Source organism: Nelusetta ayraudi, unplaced genomic scaffold (assembly GCF_046127955.1).
Source record: "Nelusetta ayraudi isolate G7.1 ecotype Tasmania unplaced genomic scaffold, CSIRO-AGI_Nayr_v1 ptg000023l, whole genome shotgun sequence".
Lineage (NCBI taxonomy): Eukaryota > Metazoa > Chordata > Actinopteri > Tetraodontiformes > Monacanthidae > Nelusetta > Nelusetta ayraudi.
The window spans coordinates 2,170,740-2,190,000 of NW_027466073.1; the positions used below are offsets into that span (position 1 = coordinate 2,170,740).

Genomic DNA, 19,261 nt, shown 5'->3' on the forward strand with positions numbered 1-19,261 from the left:
AAGCAGGCCAAGAAAATGTGGGAAAAAAAGAACAAAACATTATATATGTGTGTGTGTACATATGTATATATATATAGATATATAGATATATAGATATATATATGTATATATATATCTATATATCTATAGATATATATACATATATATATATATTTTTTTTTTGCGATATATATATATGTGTAATATCTTCAAAAAGTTTCTCTTTTATAAAGTCTCTCATCAGCAAACGGAAGAACAAAAAAGCTTTTTTTTTGCGATTGTGAAGCCAGGCAGCGTGTGTGGTGTGTGTGTGTTGGGTGGACTGGACAACAAAAAAAAGAACCAGAAGGCAGGCAGGCACAGCTGGGTTTGAAATATAAGCTGAGAAAAATCTGCCTCAGATTGCAGGTGTCACCAATCCGACCCATTGAGCCAGCCCCACCCCCCAGGAGGTGCATCACTCATGACAAGTCCAGAAACAACGTCAAGTATCTCCACTCAATCTGCCCTGGCGTGTCGACTTCTTTTCTCTCTGAAATGATAAATGTCTTGGATGAAGAGACCCCCCGCCCAACCCACCTACCCCCCCCCACCTCCATCGCGGCCCTCCTCAATGAAGACGGACGACTCATTTAGCCTTCGTGCTCGCGCACAGAAGCCAGGAGAAGTCCGGATGTCATTGATGTCACTTTGATTCTGCAACAGTGGAAACACTCTCGCCTCCTCTTGTGCCCCAACATGAATTGAGCTCTGGGTCCCAGTCATGGTGTTTCACCAGTTTAGGTTGTATTGATGAACCAGCTGGGCAGTAACCAGTGTGCAAAATACAGGGGAGTCTGGGTGGTCCAACCCCCCCCTGCCCCCAAGCCTCAAAGCAAAAGATTTAAGGTGGTCTCCCATTTTTTCAAAAACCTAAAAATAATATATGTTATTGTCACTCATGGTCACTAAAATGTCTTCAAGATCAGCCTGTCTAATATTCAATCTTTAAAAATAAATATGCGTGCCGCGGTGTTCTGTGGGTGTTTTTATTTTTTGGACAACATCCTCAGACGTGTGCGTGTGTGTGTGTGTGTGTGTGTGTGTGTGTGTGTGTGTGTGTGTGTGTGTGTGTGTGGGGGGGGTGATTCTGCAGATTATTTTTTGGATATCAAGTCATTGCAGCAGTAGCAGCATCGTAACTGATGGTGCTGCAGCAGCTCCTGCCATCTGTGGTGACCAATGTCCACATTCACTACAGGCACTTGATGAGCAGGTTCTCCCCCACCTCTCCCCCCCCCCCCCCCCACCCTGCATCCATCTCCCTTATCAAAGGTTACGATAAGTGCTCCTCACCACCCCAATCACCGCCCCCTCAGAAATCCGCAGCTTCCTATGTTCTCCATGGTTACGCACCAGCAGGGCGTCTGTTTTTTTTTTTTTTCTTTAGTTCCTTTAATTTTGTTTGTACAGTGTGGAGAAGAGCCTTCCTCCTTTTCCCTCCAGTCAGGAGAAAAATCATCATTAGCAACGAGACTTGTCCAACATAAAAAAAGAAATCGTGGTGATTTTCGCATCAGGATATTTTTTTTTACCATCACAAACACAGACAACATGGAGTCTGCAATCCAAAGGGGGGAGAATTGGGGGTGCAATACAACCACGTCAGTATCATCGTCGTCTCCTTCCATCGCCGCATTATTCTCTCTTTTCTTTTTTTAATTGAAAAGTCACCTTGTAAAAAAAGCGATTGACACCGTTGTATTCTGACTGAACCGTCGTGTGGTTCAGTCCACTCTTATTCCCAACACGGTCGCTTTGTGTGTTTTTCTCGCATGTCTGCACTCTCCATCAGGTGGGGGGTGGGTTGGGGTTGTAACGGGATTGGGGGGGTTGGGGTAGGGTTGTAGGGGAAGGGGGTGGGAGGGCAGCGAGCGGGAAGGGAGCAGGAAGTCACACGAAGAGACGAGGAAAAGTAGAGAGCCAGACGCCTGCCAAGCCCACAGAGCAGTGAAGCAATACAGGATCAATCAACCCAGTGAAAGACAGAGTAGCAACGGAAGTGGGGAGGAGGGAGGGCGAGGGGGGGCTCACCCTGCACACCGGTGATAGCTGAAGTGGAAACCCTTTTCTGTGTGTTTTTTACTGATACCAATGCTGATAGAAGCTGTGTACAGCCAGGCAGGCGGAACTCAGTGTGTTCAATAGATATTGAAGAGATTGATTGATTGATTGATTGATTGACTGATTGATTGTCCGGGCGACTCACGTTGATCTCGCTCATCTCCAAAGGGGGGGTGTTCTTTTCTTTTAAACACGGACACCAGTCCCCCCAGTCTCCCCAGTCTGAGGCCACCGCACTTATTGGTTGACACGTCTCGCACTCCACGATGTGAGTCTCTCCGTCACTCATTCTCTTGCTGTCTCTGATGACACAGGAGAGTCCCACGGTTGTCTTTATTAGTTTTTTTTCCCCACCCACCTCCCTCCATTTACCCCTCATACCCTCCCAAACCCCCCCACCCCCACACCCCCAGGGCTCCTGTCTGTCCCGTCCTGGGTTCAGAGGTTGCTGGCCTCGGCTTGCTCATACAGCGCCCGCAGCTTCTCAAAGCGAGGGCCCCAGTCCGCCAGCGTCTCCTCCACCCGCTGCCCCCCCTCTCCCTCCACCGCCCCCCCAGCCCCGCCCCCGCCTTCCAGCCCGGCTGAGCTGAAGGAGCTGAGGGAGCCGGCCGGCGAGCCCCCACCCTCGGTGGAGAAGACCTGCAGCGAGTCGAAGGGCCCCGTGTCCGGGTGCTGGTCGGCATCGCGGATGATCTCGCACAGGTAGCGTGCCAGGTCCTGGCTGGAGAAGGAAAGCGAGCGGCGGGGCTGCCGGGCGGGCCGTGCCTGGCCCTGTGCCGGCAGTCTGCTGGGCGGGACGTCCCGACGCAAGCTGGTAGTGGCGGTGCAGGTGGAGGTGCAGGTGGAGGAGGTGGAGGCCACCGACGGAGGCAGCGTGCTGCAGCTGGCCGTCCGGCTGAGGGGGTCCAGGGACTGGCTGGAGGGCAGGGAGGGCGCCGCCTGGTGGAGGAGGAGATGCTGCTGCTGGTGCTGCTGTTGCTGGTGGTGATGGTGGTGCTGGTGGTGGTGCAGCAGGTGGGGAGGGGGTGGGTGGTGCAGGGCCCTGGAGCGGCAGTACTGCACCGACTGGGCCGGACTGGGCTGCAGGGACTTCTGCAGCTCGGCCATGTCATAGGCATTCTGGGGGGGAGAGAGAGAGAGAGGGAAAGAGAGAGAGAGAACACAGTGTTAGAGGAAGGTTGAGGTGGGGAGTGGTCGTGGAGGTGCAGAAGAAGTTGAAAGGTCCAGTGTGTATTTGGATATTTTGAAGAAGAAACAGCGAGATCAAGTGCTTATATTTTAGATTACAGCGTCTTTCACTCTCCCTCCCCCTCCTGAGTTTGCCTGTGAACTACAGTAGAAAGCCAAACCTGGATACCCCGTCTACCTTCGACTTTGTTGGTTCATTTGAGGGTACCAGCGTTCACCCTAAATACCCAACGCGCAGGCAGGCAGCTGGATTGTCCACACCAGGCTTCCTTATAAACATGCCGGTTCAAAATGACTACCTGGGAGCACCCCTTGATCTATGTATATTCTTATATCAGTGGGGCAGGGGGCATCATCACCAGAAACATCTTCTCTGGCCTGAACATACCCAGAAAAGTTTTTTTTTTCTTTCCCAGAAATGATACTAAAGTTATTCTCCATAGTCTTCTTATCCACTTCAACCCCGGGCTGCTACCTTAACGTGGTGTGGTGGCTTGCATGCCTCAAGGATCCTGTTGGCTATATCGGCAGGGGCTTAAAGCCCCTAGCAGGTTCAACCAAGCCGGGCAGGTCACAGCGGAGTGGCCAGACAAAAAGCAGCACTGGTCCTCCAGGTTGGCATTGCGCGTGGGGCTAACAACCCCACCCCGGAAAACAAAAACTTCAACTCTAGCCAAACCAATGGCACTATGACAGCAGCAGATGAAAAACCTAGCTTAGAAAATCTGTTGCTGGAAGAGTCTTCTGAAACCCCGAACTACGATCCATCTCAGAGCATGAAATGTCTGGAGACATCAAAAGCAATGCAACACTTTGTGACTTTGTGGCCTGGCAAGCTAAGGTGAGATAGCTGCAGCTAAAGGTCAACTCAGTGTATAGGATAGAACAGCTAAGAGGTCCAAAGAACATCTACAATAAATGATTCATTCATTCATTCATTCATCTTCCATACCCGCTTCTTCCTGAGCTCAGGGTCACGGGGGTCTGCTGGAGCCTCTCCCAGCTGTCTTAGGGCGAAGGCAGGGTGACACCCTGGACAAGTCGCCAGTTCATCGCAGGGCCACATAGAGACAGACAACCATTCAGACTCACATGCGTGTTCAATTGACCTCACATGCATGTTTTTGGACAGTGGGAGGAAGCCGGAGAACCCGGAGAGAACCCACGCAGACACAGGGAGAACATGCAAACCCCACACAGAAAGGTCCCAGGTCCTTCCGGGCCCCGGAATCGAACCCACGACCTTCTTGCTGTGAGGCGGCAGCGCTAACCACTGCGCCACCGTGACGCCCTACAATAAACTAGAACAAGCTGAAAGATGGACTCAACATTTCAAGCTGAAATACAAGTGGCTATCAAGGAAATGAAGAGAGTCATCCTTGACAACACGTGACACAGTTGCCTCCTATTAAAACTAGAGTAAGACAAGGCTGCATCCTCTCCCCTATTCTGTTCCATCGACTCCTTGGGGAATCCAATGGACTCTGTTGTCTTTTATGGTCACATGTTCCGGATGAACCAATGAAAGGCTGCCCAAAGTTGCACTGAGATGGACCACATATTGGAAAACGAAAGAGAGGCGGACCAAAGAACATCTGGCGAAGGACAGTGAAAATGGAGCTGGGATGATGGGTCCCGCATGGGCACAGGCCAAAGCATCAGACAGGGGCAGGTCATACATACACACACACACACACACACACACACACACACACACACACACACACACACACACACACACACACACACACATATGTGAACCATTATAAGAGTAGAAAAAACCTAATGACTTTTATCACGAATCAAGCCATTGGACCTTTAAAGGGTCGGCCTGAGAGAGGCAAAGCCGCCAAATGGATGTCTTGGGGTGACAGAGGAGGCAGAAAAAAAAACATCAGCTGTGGCCGTCACCTCTGGAGACAGAGTTCCAACCTGCTGAAGTTTCTTAAGGCCGGGTTCACACTGGACGCAGATGCACCGCATCGCGGCACGGCAACGACAATGACGTGCGAGCCGCAGCCCTCTGGTTCACACCAGACGCGCACGGCTCCGCGACGGTCAACAGGTGCTTCTGCTCAGCTGCTGTTTCCTCCCATGCAGACAGTGCTCTACTTCTCCACTTCCAAGATCAATTTTACATTGCCCATCCTGACTTCATGACAAATCCTCTCGGCCTCTTTGCCTCTTCTCTGTCGCTATTTCCCTCCCGTAGCCAGCCCACTCCGTTGCTCACTTTCGCATGTGTGTGCGCGCGCGTGCGTTTCACCTCTCTCGCACTCTGATACAAGATACTGACAAATTTAACATACACAAATATGATCGAATTTCTCATTCGCTGTATTTTATTTATATATTATATATGTCTTTATTTTGAAAATGAACTGGATTTTCTCGTTTTTCTGATGATGAAGAAGATGATGAGGAGGAGGAAGAGGATGACGATGATGACGAGGAGGAGGAGGTTCAGGAGGTGGAGGAGGAGGTGAATGAGTATGTGGAGGAGGAAGCCTTACAAACGGAGCAGCTTTGTAAAAGGGATTGTGTGACGAGTGGAACGAGCCAGTTTCTAATTCCCCAAGTGAGGTTTGAAACAAGACTCTTGGGAAGAAACAGCAGCATCTGTGTGTGTGTGTGTGTTTGTGTGTGTGTGTGTGTGCGTGTTAGCGGTTTCCCAGCGCATGTTTGGTTTGGCAGCAGGAGAATAACGGTAAGCGGAACCCTGGAGGCTTGGGGGTGAAATAACATGCACACGCGGTGCCCCCTGTCACAGCCGTGAGATTATGGTGAGCAAAAGCTCGACTGCCGGAGATAAAGATGCTGCGTGGGCCTGATTAAAACGTTGGCACACGCACACGCACGCACGCACGCACGCACGCACGCGCGCACACACACACACACACACACACACACACACACACACACACACGAAGATTCTCCAAATTGAATTAAACATATCCATTAAAAAGCTGCTTTGTTCGGATCACTGCTGTGAATTTGAGCTATATTATATATCTTCCGGATTCACACTCAACTCCAACTCAACAAGCAGTTCAACTGGTTTCCTCGATTTGAGTTGAAAGTCTCAGGTCAGTTTTGAGGCTGTATTTACATGGAGACAGCATTTTTTTTGAAAGTGTAATTTTTCGGAAACGCCCTTGTAAAAAAAAAAAATGTGTTCACACGAAGCCGTCTTCAAAAATATCCCCAATTAGACGGGGACACCGGAAACGAACGAAAACGATAGAGTCCCTCTGCCAGGCGCGGTGGGGCGACATGCTTACTCCCTGAAGGCTGAACAAGAAGACCTGGAGCACGGCGTGTTTACTGAAGTAGCAGCTCGTTAACAACGAGCAGCTTGCTAACGACATTAGCACCACGGAGACAGCAGCAAAGATCGACCGTGGACCCAAACGTCAAACAGAGGAGGTTCCGATCCAGGAGCACCGAGTGGGATTGTGTTATTTTGTTATTGTGTAATTGTCCACTATTGTTAGCGGTGTGTTATAGTTGAGGGTAAAGAAAGGGGCCTTAGGCTGATCATTAGTCGCAGTAACAATGCTGGCTATGTGTAAACCGGCCCTGACTGCCTTCGGAGCTGTCTTTGCTTCACCACTAGGGGAACACTGGTGTATCACTGTGTGTGTGTGTGTGTGTGTGTGTGTGAGGGGCGTGGCACCTGGTCCTCCTCCCCGCCGCCCTCCTCGTCGTAGTTGAGGACGTTCTCCCGGATGTCCTCCCAGCCATCGTGGTGAGCAGAGACGTGGTAGACGCCCTCCTTCAGGCCCTTGTAGCTCCTCCAGCGGCTGTAGAGGAAGATTCCCAGCAGCAGCACTGCAGGACACACAGTGGAGAAGCCGTTTCACAACCTGCTCCTATTAGCTTTTAGAGAGAAACAAATGGTATAAAGATTTAGCCACTTGTGGAACAGGAAGTAGCTGCATGATGGAGTGAGGCATGCAGCTATATCTGGTGTGGATCCACCGAGCCTATTCATTTTTTTCTAACAACTTCTTTCTAACTTTTTTTGGTGAAACTACAATAAAGTTTTTTAACACGACAGGCAAAGTCTCATCAACCACAGGTGAATCATGTTGGGTTTCTTCTTATAAACGTCTTTGTTGGGGCACATTAGCTTTGTTAGAGACAAAAACCACATGAAGTGGGTTTTTTAAGCATTTTACTTTATTGGTGAAGAGAAGACTTTTTTTCCTGCTGTTTCCATAACTTGTTTTTAAAGCGAAACTTTTTAAAATGTGCTTGAAAAGGCTTTAAGGAAAGGTGACTGAAGGAAAGCTAGAATGACTCTGATTGATTAAACTGAACCTCATGTCTGAGGTGAGTGTGACTGCTTCTTCTGACCAGTATCGAGTGTTAAAGTCCACGCCAACACTCACATAACTTGTGATGTGTGGCGTTCTTCCCTTCACATGTGCACACGCACGCGTGTCGAAGGCAGTCTGAAGCCAACCAGGTGGTTGGTTGCAGCCACTACCAAATGGAAACAAAACCACATGAATGTGTCTTGTGATAACCCGAGGTTCGGAATTACAAATTAACGTCCAAGAGCTTTACATTTGCATCCACAGACGCAGCGCTCTCTGCACTTTGACCATCAAACTGCATGAGGAAATAATACAACACTCATCCTTCAGCTAGAGCTGCTGCTGGTTCTGACCCTGGAGGTGGAAGTCTAGTGACGAGTTCAGACATGGGCAAACTAAGGCCCGGGGGCCATATGTGGTCAGTTAAGCTTTTTAATCCGGCCAGCTGAACTTGAAGAAATTGTATTAAATCGTACGAAAGAGAGAAAGATAGAGAGAGAAAGATAGATAGAGAGAGTGACAGAGAGAGAGAAAGAGAGAAAGATAGAGAGAGAAAGATAGATAGAGAGAGAGAGTGACAGAGAGAGAGAAAGAGAGAAAGATAGAGAGAGAAAGATAGATAGAGAGAGAGAGTGACAGATAGAGAGAGAGAAAAGAGAGAGTTTCATTAATTTCTTTCATTTCACTTTGTGGGGAAGAAATGTTGAAAAGGTGGCTAAACTTTAGTGGTGGGAGAAAATAGAGCAGCTTGGACACAACAGAAGATATGTGCTTGTTGTTGTGGCCGCTGCAGTTTTTCCTCTGACCTTTTCACACACGCCGCACTGTGTTCCATCACCTTCCTTCTCCCCTCACACTTCACCGCAGCACCACTGTTCTCTCTCTTTCTCACAGCATTAACCTGCTTTCCATCCGCACCACCTCCCACTGCTCTCAACTGTTGCTGCTCCCCTTTGGCGCTCCGAGTCCGTCTGAGGCTGCGTTTCTGTGGCAGCAGCAGCAGCAACACCAGCAACACCAGCAGCAGCAGCAGCAGCAGCAGCAGCAGCAACACCAGCAGCAGCAGCAGCAGCAGCAGCAGCAGCAGCAGTTGGTTGTATATATATGCATATGTATATCTAATGTGTGTGTGTGTGTGTGTGTATACTGTATATACATATATATGTATATATATATATATATATATATATATATATATATATATATATAAATATATAGATATAGATATAGATATATAGATACATATGTATATAAATATATAGATACATGTATATATACTGATCGATAGCTAGATATATAGATATAGATATCAGAGATAACAGCTAGACTTTTTCGTTACCGGTCAATTTGAACAGTAAAATTGGAAAAATTTCTGTCACACTCCTATGACGTCAATGACCTAATTTAAATATTATTAAGAAGGTAACATTCTTTTATGACTCATTGTGTGACACCGTTAAGCACTATTTACACACCACAGTTTTGCTAACGAGTAAACTCAAACTGTGCCACTGAGTTCATTCATTGAATTTTAACCAAATCCTTTAACTTAAGAGCAATCAATCACAATCAATATGGGAAGCTTTTGAGGAGAAAACACACCCAACACGACACTGATATGTGACTCATAGAGAACATTGTCTTGCACACAGCCCAACATGCCGCTGGCCGGCTTCTAAATCGAACCGAGCCCACACCGACTCACAGGTCTGAACAGCCACACACACACACACACACACACACACACACACACACACACACACACACACACACACACACCTTTGCACTAAAACAGCAATCGCAACATAATTCTCAAAACACACAACACATTTCCCCCATGATTCCTCGCGGCTCTGGGGGCAAATAAGCATGACCAGTTGACCGGCCGTGCCCTAAATGCACCGTTTCATACCTTTGTCCTGGTCCGCATGGACTCACATTGCGTGGCCGTCATCAAATTGGGCCTTTTAAAGAAACTTCTGACGCTCAACTGCTGCGGCATTTCTCATCTGAGTGAAGCCATCGAGGTCATGCATCAAGAGGGATAATATCCAGTCAGTGTTGTGACGGTGATCGGTTGGACTGTGTTCTCTCGTGTTCTGTTCTCCTCCGTGTTTATTCGATGTTAATGGTGTTCGTGAACATCGTCCAGTGAAGGCGACACACCTATGATTGACTGAGATCTGGTGTGGCTGTGTTCGAGAGAAAGCACTGAGAGACGCAAAGAAACTGTCTGACGTCTCCAAGCTGAGTGTCGCAAGTGCAAGTTGCAATCTGCCCTTTGCCACTGAGTGGCGAGGGGAGTGAATTGCAATCTGTGAAAATGACCGACAGCCTTCAGATTTTTCCGTCACCATTGAAAAAAAAAAAAGGAAAAACCTTACTGATGGAAAATATTCAGTCAACGCAACCTCTGATGTATATGTATATATATGTAGCTTTTTGAAGAAAAAAAAAAGACGACGCCTCCTTGCATTTTGTTTTGAGGCTTTAAGGGGTCTCATGGGTTAATCAGTGTGTACTTCACACACTGATTGGATACCAGAAAAGCACAATCAACAGATTGTTGCTGCTGCGTCCCCCTGTCACTTTATTTCTTCTGGCCAAATGCGTTTCTGAGAAAAACAGCAAAACCCATAAAGTCAATCCATCATGCAAGCAGTCTAATAGGAGGAGTTTTAAAGTGCCTGTGAGGGGGAGCGAGCCCGTTCAGCAGGCCACCCAGTGACAGAGGCCCTGTCAACATCAATCCACTCAGCCACTAACCACTCACGGCGCATGGAGGGAAAAAAAAAAAAAAAAAGATCGATATTCATTTACCACCAACTTGTTTTTCTCGCCGCAAAACCGCTTTCTGGCAAATTTATAAGATGCAATTGTTCCTGACGATTTACACTTTCATTTTTCAGAGTGGTATTAAAGTTTTAATAGCAGTGGCCGAAAAACACAACCCCCCCCCGCTGGGAGTGGAGGCTGGCTGATGCTGCAGAGAAACAGCCTCTGTGTTCACCAGCCGGCCAGTGAATTGGCAAAAACAGGGTCATGGGTGAGCACCTCCCTCAGTTCTGATGATCTTTATTTACTGTGCCGCGGGCGGAGGGGGGGGGGAGGGGCATGGTCGTCTGGGGTCCTGCAGACAGAATAAAACCATCTGCGAGAAGCAGGTGTGTCAGCAGGCTCCACGTTCCTACAACTTGAAATGCACTCTCTTCAGCTTCTGAAAGTACACGGACATGATGGAGCTGTCTGCCCAGCCAATGAGATACAATCAGCAATGAAATCAGCGGTAAAATGCAAAACTACTTCAGATTAAAATCAATGTTTTTTTTTTTTTTTCTTTGGAAAGATTCTTAAGAACAAGATCGCAGATACAAGCAGCCGAAATGAAGTTCCCCCCCGTAGGGTGGATGGATTTGGGCATCCTTAGGGGAGCTTGGTCATCCTTGGTTACAGGTTGAGGAGCTCGGGCACCCTGAGGAACAGGTATCAGGTATCTGTTTCAGATGCCTCCTGGACGCCTCCCTGGGGAGGTGTTCCAGGCATGTCCCACCAGAAGGACCCTGAGGAAGGCCGAGGACATGCTGGAGGGACTAGGTCTCTCGACTGGGCTGGGAACGCCTTGGGGTCCCGTTGGACGAGCTGGAGGAGGTGACTGGCGGCCAGGGGAGTCTGGGTGTCTCTGCTTCGGATAAGCGACAGAAGATGGATGGATTCTTTGTCTTCACATTAGACTGCAGACTAACTTTAGTTCTTTCTTCTCATTGTTGCTCAACCAAAAGCTGCAAGAGCTCAGAGTGAAGGTAGTGACTACGTTTGCATGCACAGCTTAATCGAGCAATGTTCAAAATTCAATTTTTTTTTGCCTAATTAGACTTCTCTCCTTGTCCCAGCATACGTGCAGCTGCGAAAATCGAATTATTGACGGGAACCTGTCTGCGGTTAACCTCTTTCCTCACACATTAACAAAACAACTGGATTGTGATACAACACCGGTGCAATGTACGTACTGGTCTTCAATTTAACGGGTCTCCTCATTGAACAGCTGCAGATGTGAAATTCACATACATACACAACATATCACTGCCGATTCTAAAGTTGAAGCTCACATCTACCACAGCAAATGTATTCTTGTCAGCGAGCACTACGTACCAGTGACATCTAAAAGGCTGGATTTCATTTCACCCGAATAAAAAAACTCGGTAAAATATCCACCACCTATGCACCTCAGTGAGCCACCGAGACTCACAGCATGCACGACTTTCTTCGGGTCTTCGTAAATGAAGTCAGCATCCAGGTGACAGTAAAATCGCTAGTAACGTGTGTGTTTGTGATTTTTTTTCTTTTGACAATCCACTGACGCAGCTGCTGTTCGGTGTGGGAACCGATGGTGATTTGGAGAGGCAGACGACAACAACAACACCGTCGGCCACAAAGAAACTATGGGCCAGACCCGCAAAGCGATTTCCAGGCATTTGTGCCCGAAGATTTGTGTGAATAGCACCAAAAAATAGTGCGTGCTATCCACGGAGGGGACGGAAAGGAGGAACAGGAGGCACAAGTAGTGGCAGGGCTGCGAGAAACTTATTTGAATGTGTTTGAATTAGTCATTGCACGTAAAATGACAACCCCCCCTCTATGCAAATATGCCTCATTGGAAACAGCGTCAGATCCAGGAAGAGTTCGCGGCACGTCCGCACGTAATTTGATGGATGTGAACACCGCCAGCCAAAAGCAGGTGCAGTTTCGTCCGTCAAATTGTTTCTGGCGTCAGAGCGACTCTCTCTGATGATGAGGTGTGTGTGTGTGTATAGAAAAAAAATATCGTACACGCACATCTTATCAAATATAAAATCAATATTTTTATTTATCTATTTGTTAAGAACGCGAAACGTTGGTAAGTTACGAGTTCACTTACAGGTGAAACACTTCAGATCAGCCACTAAACAGCTACAAATCGCACTAAGCTGGCGGTTACTGTAAAATATACAACACAATGAAACATACATAAATATACCAATGCGATTTGACGACCTTCCGATCATGACCGTGGTTGTAATTCCTGCAACGAACAGGAGTGCTCAGGAGCGCCTGAGAGTTTCTCTTTGTGAAATCAGACTGATTAAAATGATTTGAAGGTTCGGGTTCGTTCTTGCCGTACCATCAACCATTCATTTTGTAACATTCCAGAGGTGTGTTCAGTTTTCTGTGTGTTCCGCGTGTTACTTAATTAGTGTGGGTCGAACATGTTATACTTCCCCTTTGGCAGGACAACAGAGACCCTGGGAAGGTGTGTGTGCTGTGCGCAGGGCTGTGGGGATGTTAGGAGAGTCGGGCGCGACTGTCTCTTTCTTGGCGTGGGTTCGGGAGAAAGCCGACGCGCATGTCATTGGACAACAACAGATATAAAGTATTCCGTCAGAAATTCAACTTCTGGCCTGCATATAATTAGTGTAAAAATCTGTTCTGGTTTCGATGCAGAGGCGGAGGAGATTACGGCCACAAAGTCGCCGCACTAGTGCCACAGTTTACCGCTGCGCTCCATTCTTTGTGGATCTGGCCATATGCGCCTTGCTAGGTTCTTGGTGCATTCGGTTTCGAAAAACACACTGGTGGGAGAGGGTTTGTAATTGTAGTGTATGGAGATTCAATGAAAGCAATGAAACGTATCAATTTTCTACTAGATGGCGTATCTCTTCATTTTATTGTGTTGATGAAGAGAAGTAGAAACCGCAACTATAGGGAAAGAGTTTTGAACACATAATGGAGATTGTATATATATATATATATATATATATATATATATATATATATATATATACAGTTTCCAAATAACGCAGAGATCCTTTGAGAAACTATGTGGGCTTGTGAAGTTGTTTTGAGCCTTCAGGGAGTAACTGTGAGCGCTGATTACACTCCAGGTGGGAAGCTCTATTGTTCTGTATGAACTGTGGATTTGTCCCAGAGCACTGTGTCGTTGCAAACTCTTTTTGGAGAACACATTAACTGAAAGGTTTTGCGTGCTGCCTCTGCCAAGGAATTATGTCCTTAGTTATACACAAACTCGTGAAAGCGCCACGTGTTGAAGGAGCTTGTGTCCTGAGGGTTAGGGTTAGGGTTAGGGTTGGTGCGGGGGGTGTGGAGCATGCGCACACGCAGTGTCCAGTTAAAGTCCCACTAAGGCGTATATACATGAAGGAGGAATTTGAATTCCAATCGCATTATCTGGGTGTCCTAATCGGAATTCTCCAACTCCGATTTTATTCGGACTAACTCGTTTACATGCACTTCAGTGGTCCGGTCATAGTCGGACTAAGGCAATCATTTGGTTTTCTTGAGTTCAATGTAAACGTAGCGAGTGAGCACAGAAAAAAGGGGACGGATGCGACCAGATGTGATGCCAGTTAGTAGACTGCCAGACTTTATCTGTTTACTCTTACTTGTTGCTACACCCAGTGGCTGTGTGTGTGTGTGTGTGTGTGTGTGTGTGTGTGTGTGTGTGGAGATTGCCGGTTTTGAGCTCCACAGGGAAGTGAGCCAGGAAGCTGGAGGTCAGAGTGTACAAGATGAATCTGCTGTGTTGAAAGGCGCTCTCTAGATGGCAAACAAGAGAACTGGAGAAATTGATTTCTATTTCTGACAGTGTGAATGTGTGTGTGTGTGAGTGTGTGTGTGTGTGTGTAGCGGGAGGTGGTTGAACAGTGGGGTTGAAAAGAGAGATTATGAGTTAATTTGTTGACCATGTCCCTCAGGTGCTGTGCTGTGGTCTCTTGGAACACCACTACTCTCTCATTCCCAGCTCTCCGTCTATGCTACGGTTGAACTGCCTTCAACTATTTACTCCTTCCTTCTCTCACACATAACACTGGCAAATGAACCAAGCCACTCTAATGCACTGTATATTTTACACAAAAAGCCTCATTTCAATATCAAATGTGCTACGGGACTTAATCAATCGGTCAATTTCAAACACACACCCCCAAAAGGAAAAAAAAAAAAAAAGAGAAGAAAAAAAAAAAAGACTGATATTAACTAAAGATTCTGCAGAGCCAAGTGAGCCACTCTGAAATTAAATTTGATTCAATTTTGCTTCAATCTTATGCAAAGGGGTTACGACTGAGCGTTAGTTAGTCAGTGTTTCCTTGACAGGAACTTCTTTCTGAGATCCTTCCAGAGTATCTTGAAGGATCTCTTGACGATCAAGGATGACAGTCAAACGTCGGTGAAATCAAACCTCCACACTGGAGGTGCAGAGAGGAGAAACCCAACCATCCCTCATGTTTTTGTTAAAGGGCTGATCTGCCGGCTTTCCCCCCCCCCCCATTGCTCCTGTGACAACACACTTCACACCACCACCACATCAACATGTATACGCATACACACGTCTCTCCTTTTCACCAACAGCTCATTTAGTTTGCCTGCTCGTTTTTTGTTGTTGTGACAATCACAGTTAGTCCCCGGGTTGAGGAGTTCAGTCATCTCACGCTCTGGTATTTTATTATTATTTTTTTTCATTTTGTTAAAAACAAAAAAAAGAAAAGGGATTTTTAGAATATAGATATGTATTTATAGAGTATGGAGAAAGTGTTGGGTATCTATTTTGCAGGACACACAGTTCAATTAATTTATATGATGACAATGGCATTCTGGATTGTTGCAATATTTTTCTATTGTTGTGGAATAAATATGAGTGCTGTGGAATAAATTTGGGTCGCCACTTCACTATGAGGGAAAAAAAAAAAAATGATGAGAGAGCCCCTGCTGTAGATGATGCATCTGGAATTGTTGATGATTTAGTGTTCCAAGCTCGCAGTAGGTGAGAGCTGTCGCCGTTGATTCAGCAGTCGTCTGGATTGCACGTCGGCATCACCACAGGGCCGCTTGTCAGGCGATTGATAGGTTTGAAAACATCATCTGATGTTGTGTTGCACTCGCCAAGCAGGTGGTGACAAGCTGCCAACATGACAATGCCATTCTACTCTGTTTTAACGTGAAACTGAGTGTGACACAATTGTGTGTGCTGATAGTTTTGGACATCAGTCGTAACAAAACTCACTTTAATTTAGATCAGATTAGATTGAACTTGATTGATCCCAAATTGGGAAACGACACTGTTGCAGAAGTCAAAAAAAAAATGAGTAATAAGTATATAATAAATAATAAGTCATAATTGAAAACAAGTCTTGCATTGAATAGTTTTCCCTTTGCGCTGGTATGGTGAGGTGAAGTTGTTTAGTAAGACGCCAGGAGCCCAGCAGAGCACACTGCCTGACCTGTTTGCCGGGCAGGCTTGGAGGAAGGACCAAAGTAACCTGTCAGACGTCGTCCACAAAGCTGGACCATAGTAGAAGCACCAGTTCCTGCTAAAGCAGCCTGGCCACTGCACAGTGACACAACGCTGACCGTGTCCGCCCAGACCAGCTCTTCTTCTGGCCATTTCCACCTTGGATGCAGCAGTGGAGGAGTTAAGATAGCTTTTTTTTTTTTAATCTGGTTGCATTTTCACTGTTGACACATATTGTGATTTTGGTTGTTGTGATGGCATAAGAACAGCCGTCAACTTGAGTTCATTCCATTTTAATCGCAAGCCTTTTGTTCCTTCCGTTCACCCGTCCGTCGCCAGGCTCTCGACACTGCATCAGGCTAAGGTTGGTGTAGATGTGTTTCTTTGGTACAATTCACAACCCGGTGATGGTTTCAGAAACCATCTACACCAGTGGTCCTCAATAGGCCCACCAGCCGTTGCTTTGAGGTCCCTGAGTGATGGATCTTTCTTTTTTTTAAATTCAACCAGACAGGTAGCGGACGCACTCGGACTTCACTTGCATCCCCACCCCCACACGATATACTGACCGGGACTTGTGTTCATGCCAATGGTCCACAGACAGCTTAGTACACGGCCGTGAGCCTAAAGTTTAATAATCACTTATGTTTTTCTGAGCATTGAGAAAAGTGTTCTTAACACCCTTCTGACATATTTGTTTTGGATTCATGACAAGGGTTCATGCTTTGTTTACTTCAACCCCATTCAACAAAATGCACACGTAATAAGTGGGTCTTGGTGCACTGCTTTGAAGGAAATAAAACAGAAGATAAAAAAAGAAATAATTTTTTGTGTTTTTTGGTTTCCTTAATTAAGAAAATGGTAAGAATTGCTTTAAAAACATATAGACATAAAAAGTAAAAATAACAATTTTAAACATGCAAATCAAAATGCTATTAATTGCGGTTAACTATGGAAGGTCAGAGATTAATGTCAATTCGCAATTTTATTTTTTCCATGCGGCACTGTGTGCCAATCTTCAGCTACATTCTCCACAGTGAACAAAGATAACCTTTCAAAAGTTCTCACCTTGAAGGGGTCTGATAGAATCAGAGCTGCAATCATGGAAATTGACTGCTCATCTCCTTCGGTAGCGAAAATGGAGCAGATCTATTCAGTATGTGACTTATTGACCGTTACCCGCATCCCTAATCTCATATCCTTTTCCAATCTCTACACTTTTAGCCTGTATGTGCACACAGGGCTGCCCGAACTGCAACAGATTTAGACTTTATATGTAAAAAAAATAAAAATAAAAAAAATGAAAAGGGGAAAGTTCACTCGTATTGCGTCTTTTTCCCACAGCAGTGAAACAGAATATGAGGCGTTGTGTGAGGAGATGTGCAAATCCTCAGTCAAGGTTTCGGAAACACTGCATGTACTATATAATCTTGCATTATGGAAACTTTCCTGGAGCTGTCTTTGTCCTTTGTGTGAGGCACAAAATTAGAAATGATATATTAAAATAATTCCTGCTGCAAACAAGGACACTGTGTGAACAACAATGTTGTGTTATTAGCACACGCCAATGCTGATGTGTTAATGGCGTAATGCTGTGAAAATGTTAACAGATCAATGTTTGTGTGTTCACTTCTTCTTCTTCTTACTATGCTGTACTGTGTATTCTGTGTTGAGACGAGAAGGAACTACAAGGACTGAGAGGAAAATAAATACTTTCTGTCTGCAGGTATCGTTTGTTTCATGACAACTGTCCTAAATTAGGCGGAGGGAGTGGAATGTCAGCAGATTTACAACAACAGCATGAAAGCAACAACGTCCTTGTGAGGGGGAGCCAGAAGTCTGCGCTGGACATAATAAGCCAAGTGGATAAATTAATTCCTTTCTCAGAGGACCAAGCCGATGCCCAACCTCCATGATAAATTTGAAGGTCTGGCTTATTAATCATTTATATTGTCAAGAAATGGGCAGTTGGACTTTGACTCAATGAGTGCGCTGACATTTTGCAACAAGAAACTTAGTTCTGAGTGCTCGACCCCAGAGAAATGCCCGGGGGACTGTCAGGGGTCGGGGCTGCTCGTCTTTGCAGGCCTTTGCAGTAAAACAGGCACAGAGAGAGGAAATGCACTCGCTGAAAAGCAAATACTGCGCTCTATGCAGACGATACATGACAAAAATTGCATCAAGTACCTCTGACGCAAATTGACTGTACGACGTCTTTGGAGGTCTCTGCTAAAGTGCAGACAGATCGATAGATCGAGGGGGAGAAATTTGCGTTTCTAGCAGCACAGCAGCACAATAAAAGGCAATGCAAACAGCTAAACTGTGGCATAGAGACGTGACGCGGCATGACATAAAAATGGAGATACAAATAACATAGATAAAACTAAAACTAGATGAAACTACCGTATTTTCCGGACTATAAGCCGAGACTTTTTTCCCCCACGCTTTGAACCATGCGGTTTATGCAAAGGTGCGGCTTTTCTGTGGATTTTACTTCACCCGCCAGGGGGCGCTTTAGCAGGAAGTGCAAAAAAACGAGACAAGCGGCGACACGGAGAGCAGCACTGACATAGACACAGAAAAGGTTTGTGACGAAGCTCTTCTGAGGCTGTTCAACTCTGACACTGAAGAAAGTGACTTCAGCGGTTTCAGTGCGCAGGAGGAAGATGAACAGTGACAGGTGGTTTCTGGGTTCAGTGTTCGTGAAGCGACTTTAATGCTTCCAGTGCGCATGAAGAAAAAGTGACAGCGGTTCGACGTGTGTTCAGTGGGTTCAGCGCGCAACTTTTCTGTTTTGGCTCTCGTCCGTATGTTCTCTTGTCTTTATGCGCTCTGTCTGTGTGAGCCCCGGTGCGTCGCTGCCTCGAGTTCTGGTCCGACTCCATACCAATTACCCGAGGTGACCAGCGGGACCCCGCAAACAGGATCCGCGGTGCGAGCCCAGAGTCGCAGGCTGGCAGCCGCCGAACCGATCCGCCCCGCGGAACACACACGAAAACACCTGCGGCTTATAGTCCAGTGCGGCTCGTATATGAACCCGTTTGTTTCCCCCCCCCTAAATTTAGCTGCTGCGGCTTATATTCCGGTGCGCTTTATAGTCCGGAAATGACGGTAAATGAAAAAATCTGACGCTTCCTGAATACAGCTGTATATAAATAAAATAAATTGCAGTTGTGAACATTGACAGTGAGTGGCATACAGGTGTACAATATGCAGCTTTTTCCACACAGAGAGAAATAGTCATGTGGATATGTGTTTATAATGTACAAGCACACCGATTCAACTCATAACACGATGGTTGGAATTTGGAAAAAGGCTAAAACAAACCTCACTAAATCAAATGTTTAGCCTGGCTGATTTTATTTTTTTTTGTCTGTTTGTTTGTTTT

General features: G+C 46.3%; 1 protein-coding gene across 1 annotated transcript in view; it reads right to left on the reverse strand.

Annotated features, from left to right (window-relative positions):
• Positions 1-2,520: 2,520 nt before the first annotated feature.
• Positions 2,521-19,261, reverse strand: part of LOC142889654 (neural-cadherin-like) — a 310,909-nt gene continuing 294,168 nt past the window's right edge. Inside the window, exons 36-37 of the mRNA XM_076028445.1 lie at positions 6,947-7,101; positions 2,521-3,201 (exon numbers count right to left, since the gene is read on the reverse strand). Of these exons, the coding sequence (XP_075884560.1) occupies positions 2,521-3,201; positions 6,947-7,101 (836 nt within the window). The remainder of the gene's footprint in view (positions 3,202-6,946; positions 7,102-19,261) is intronic.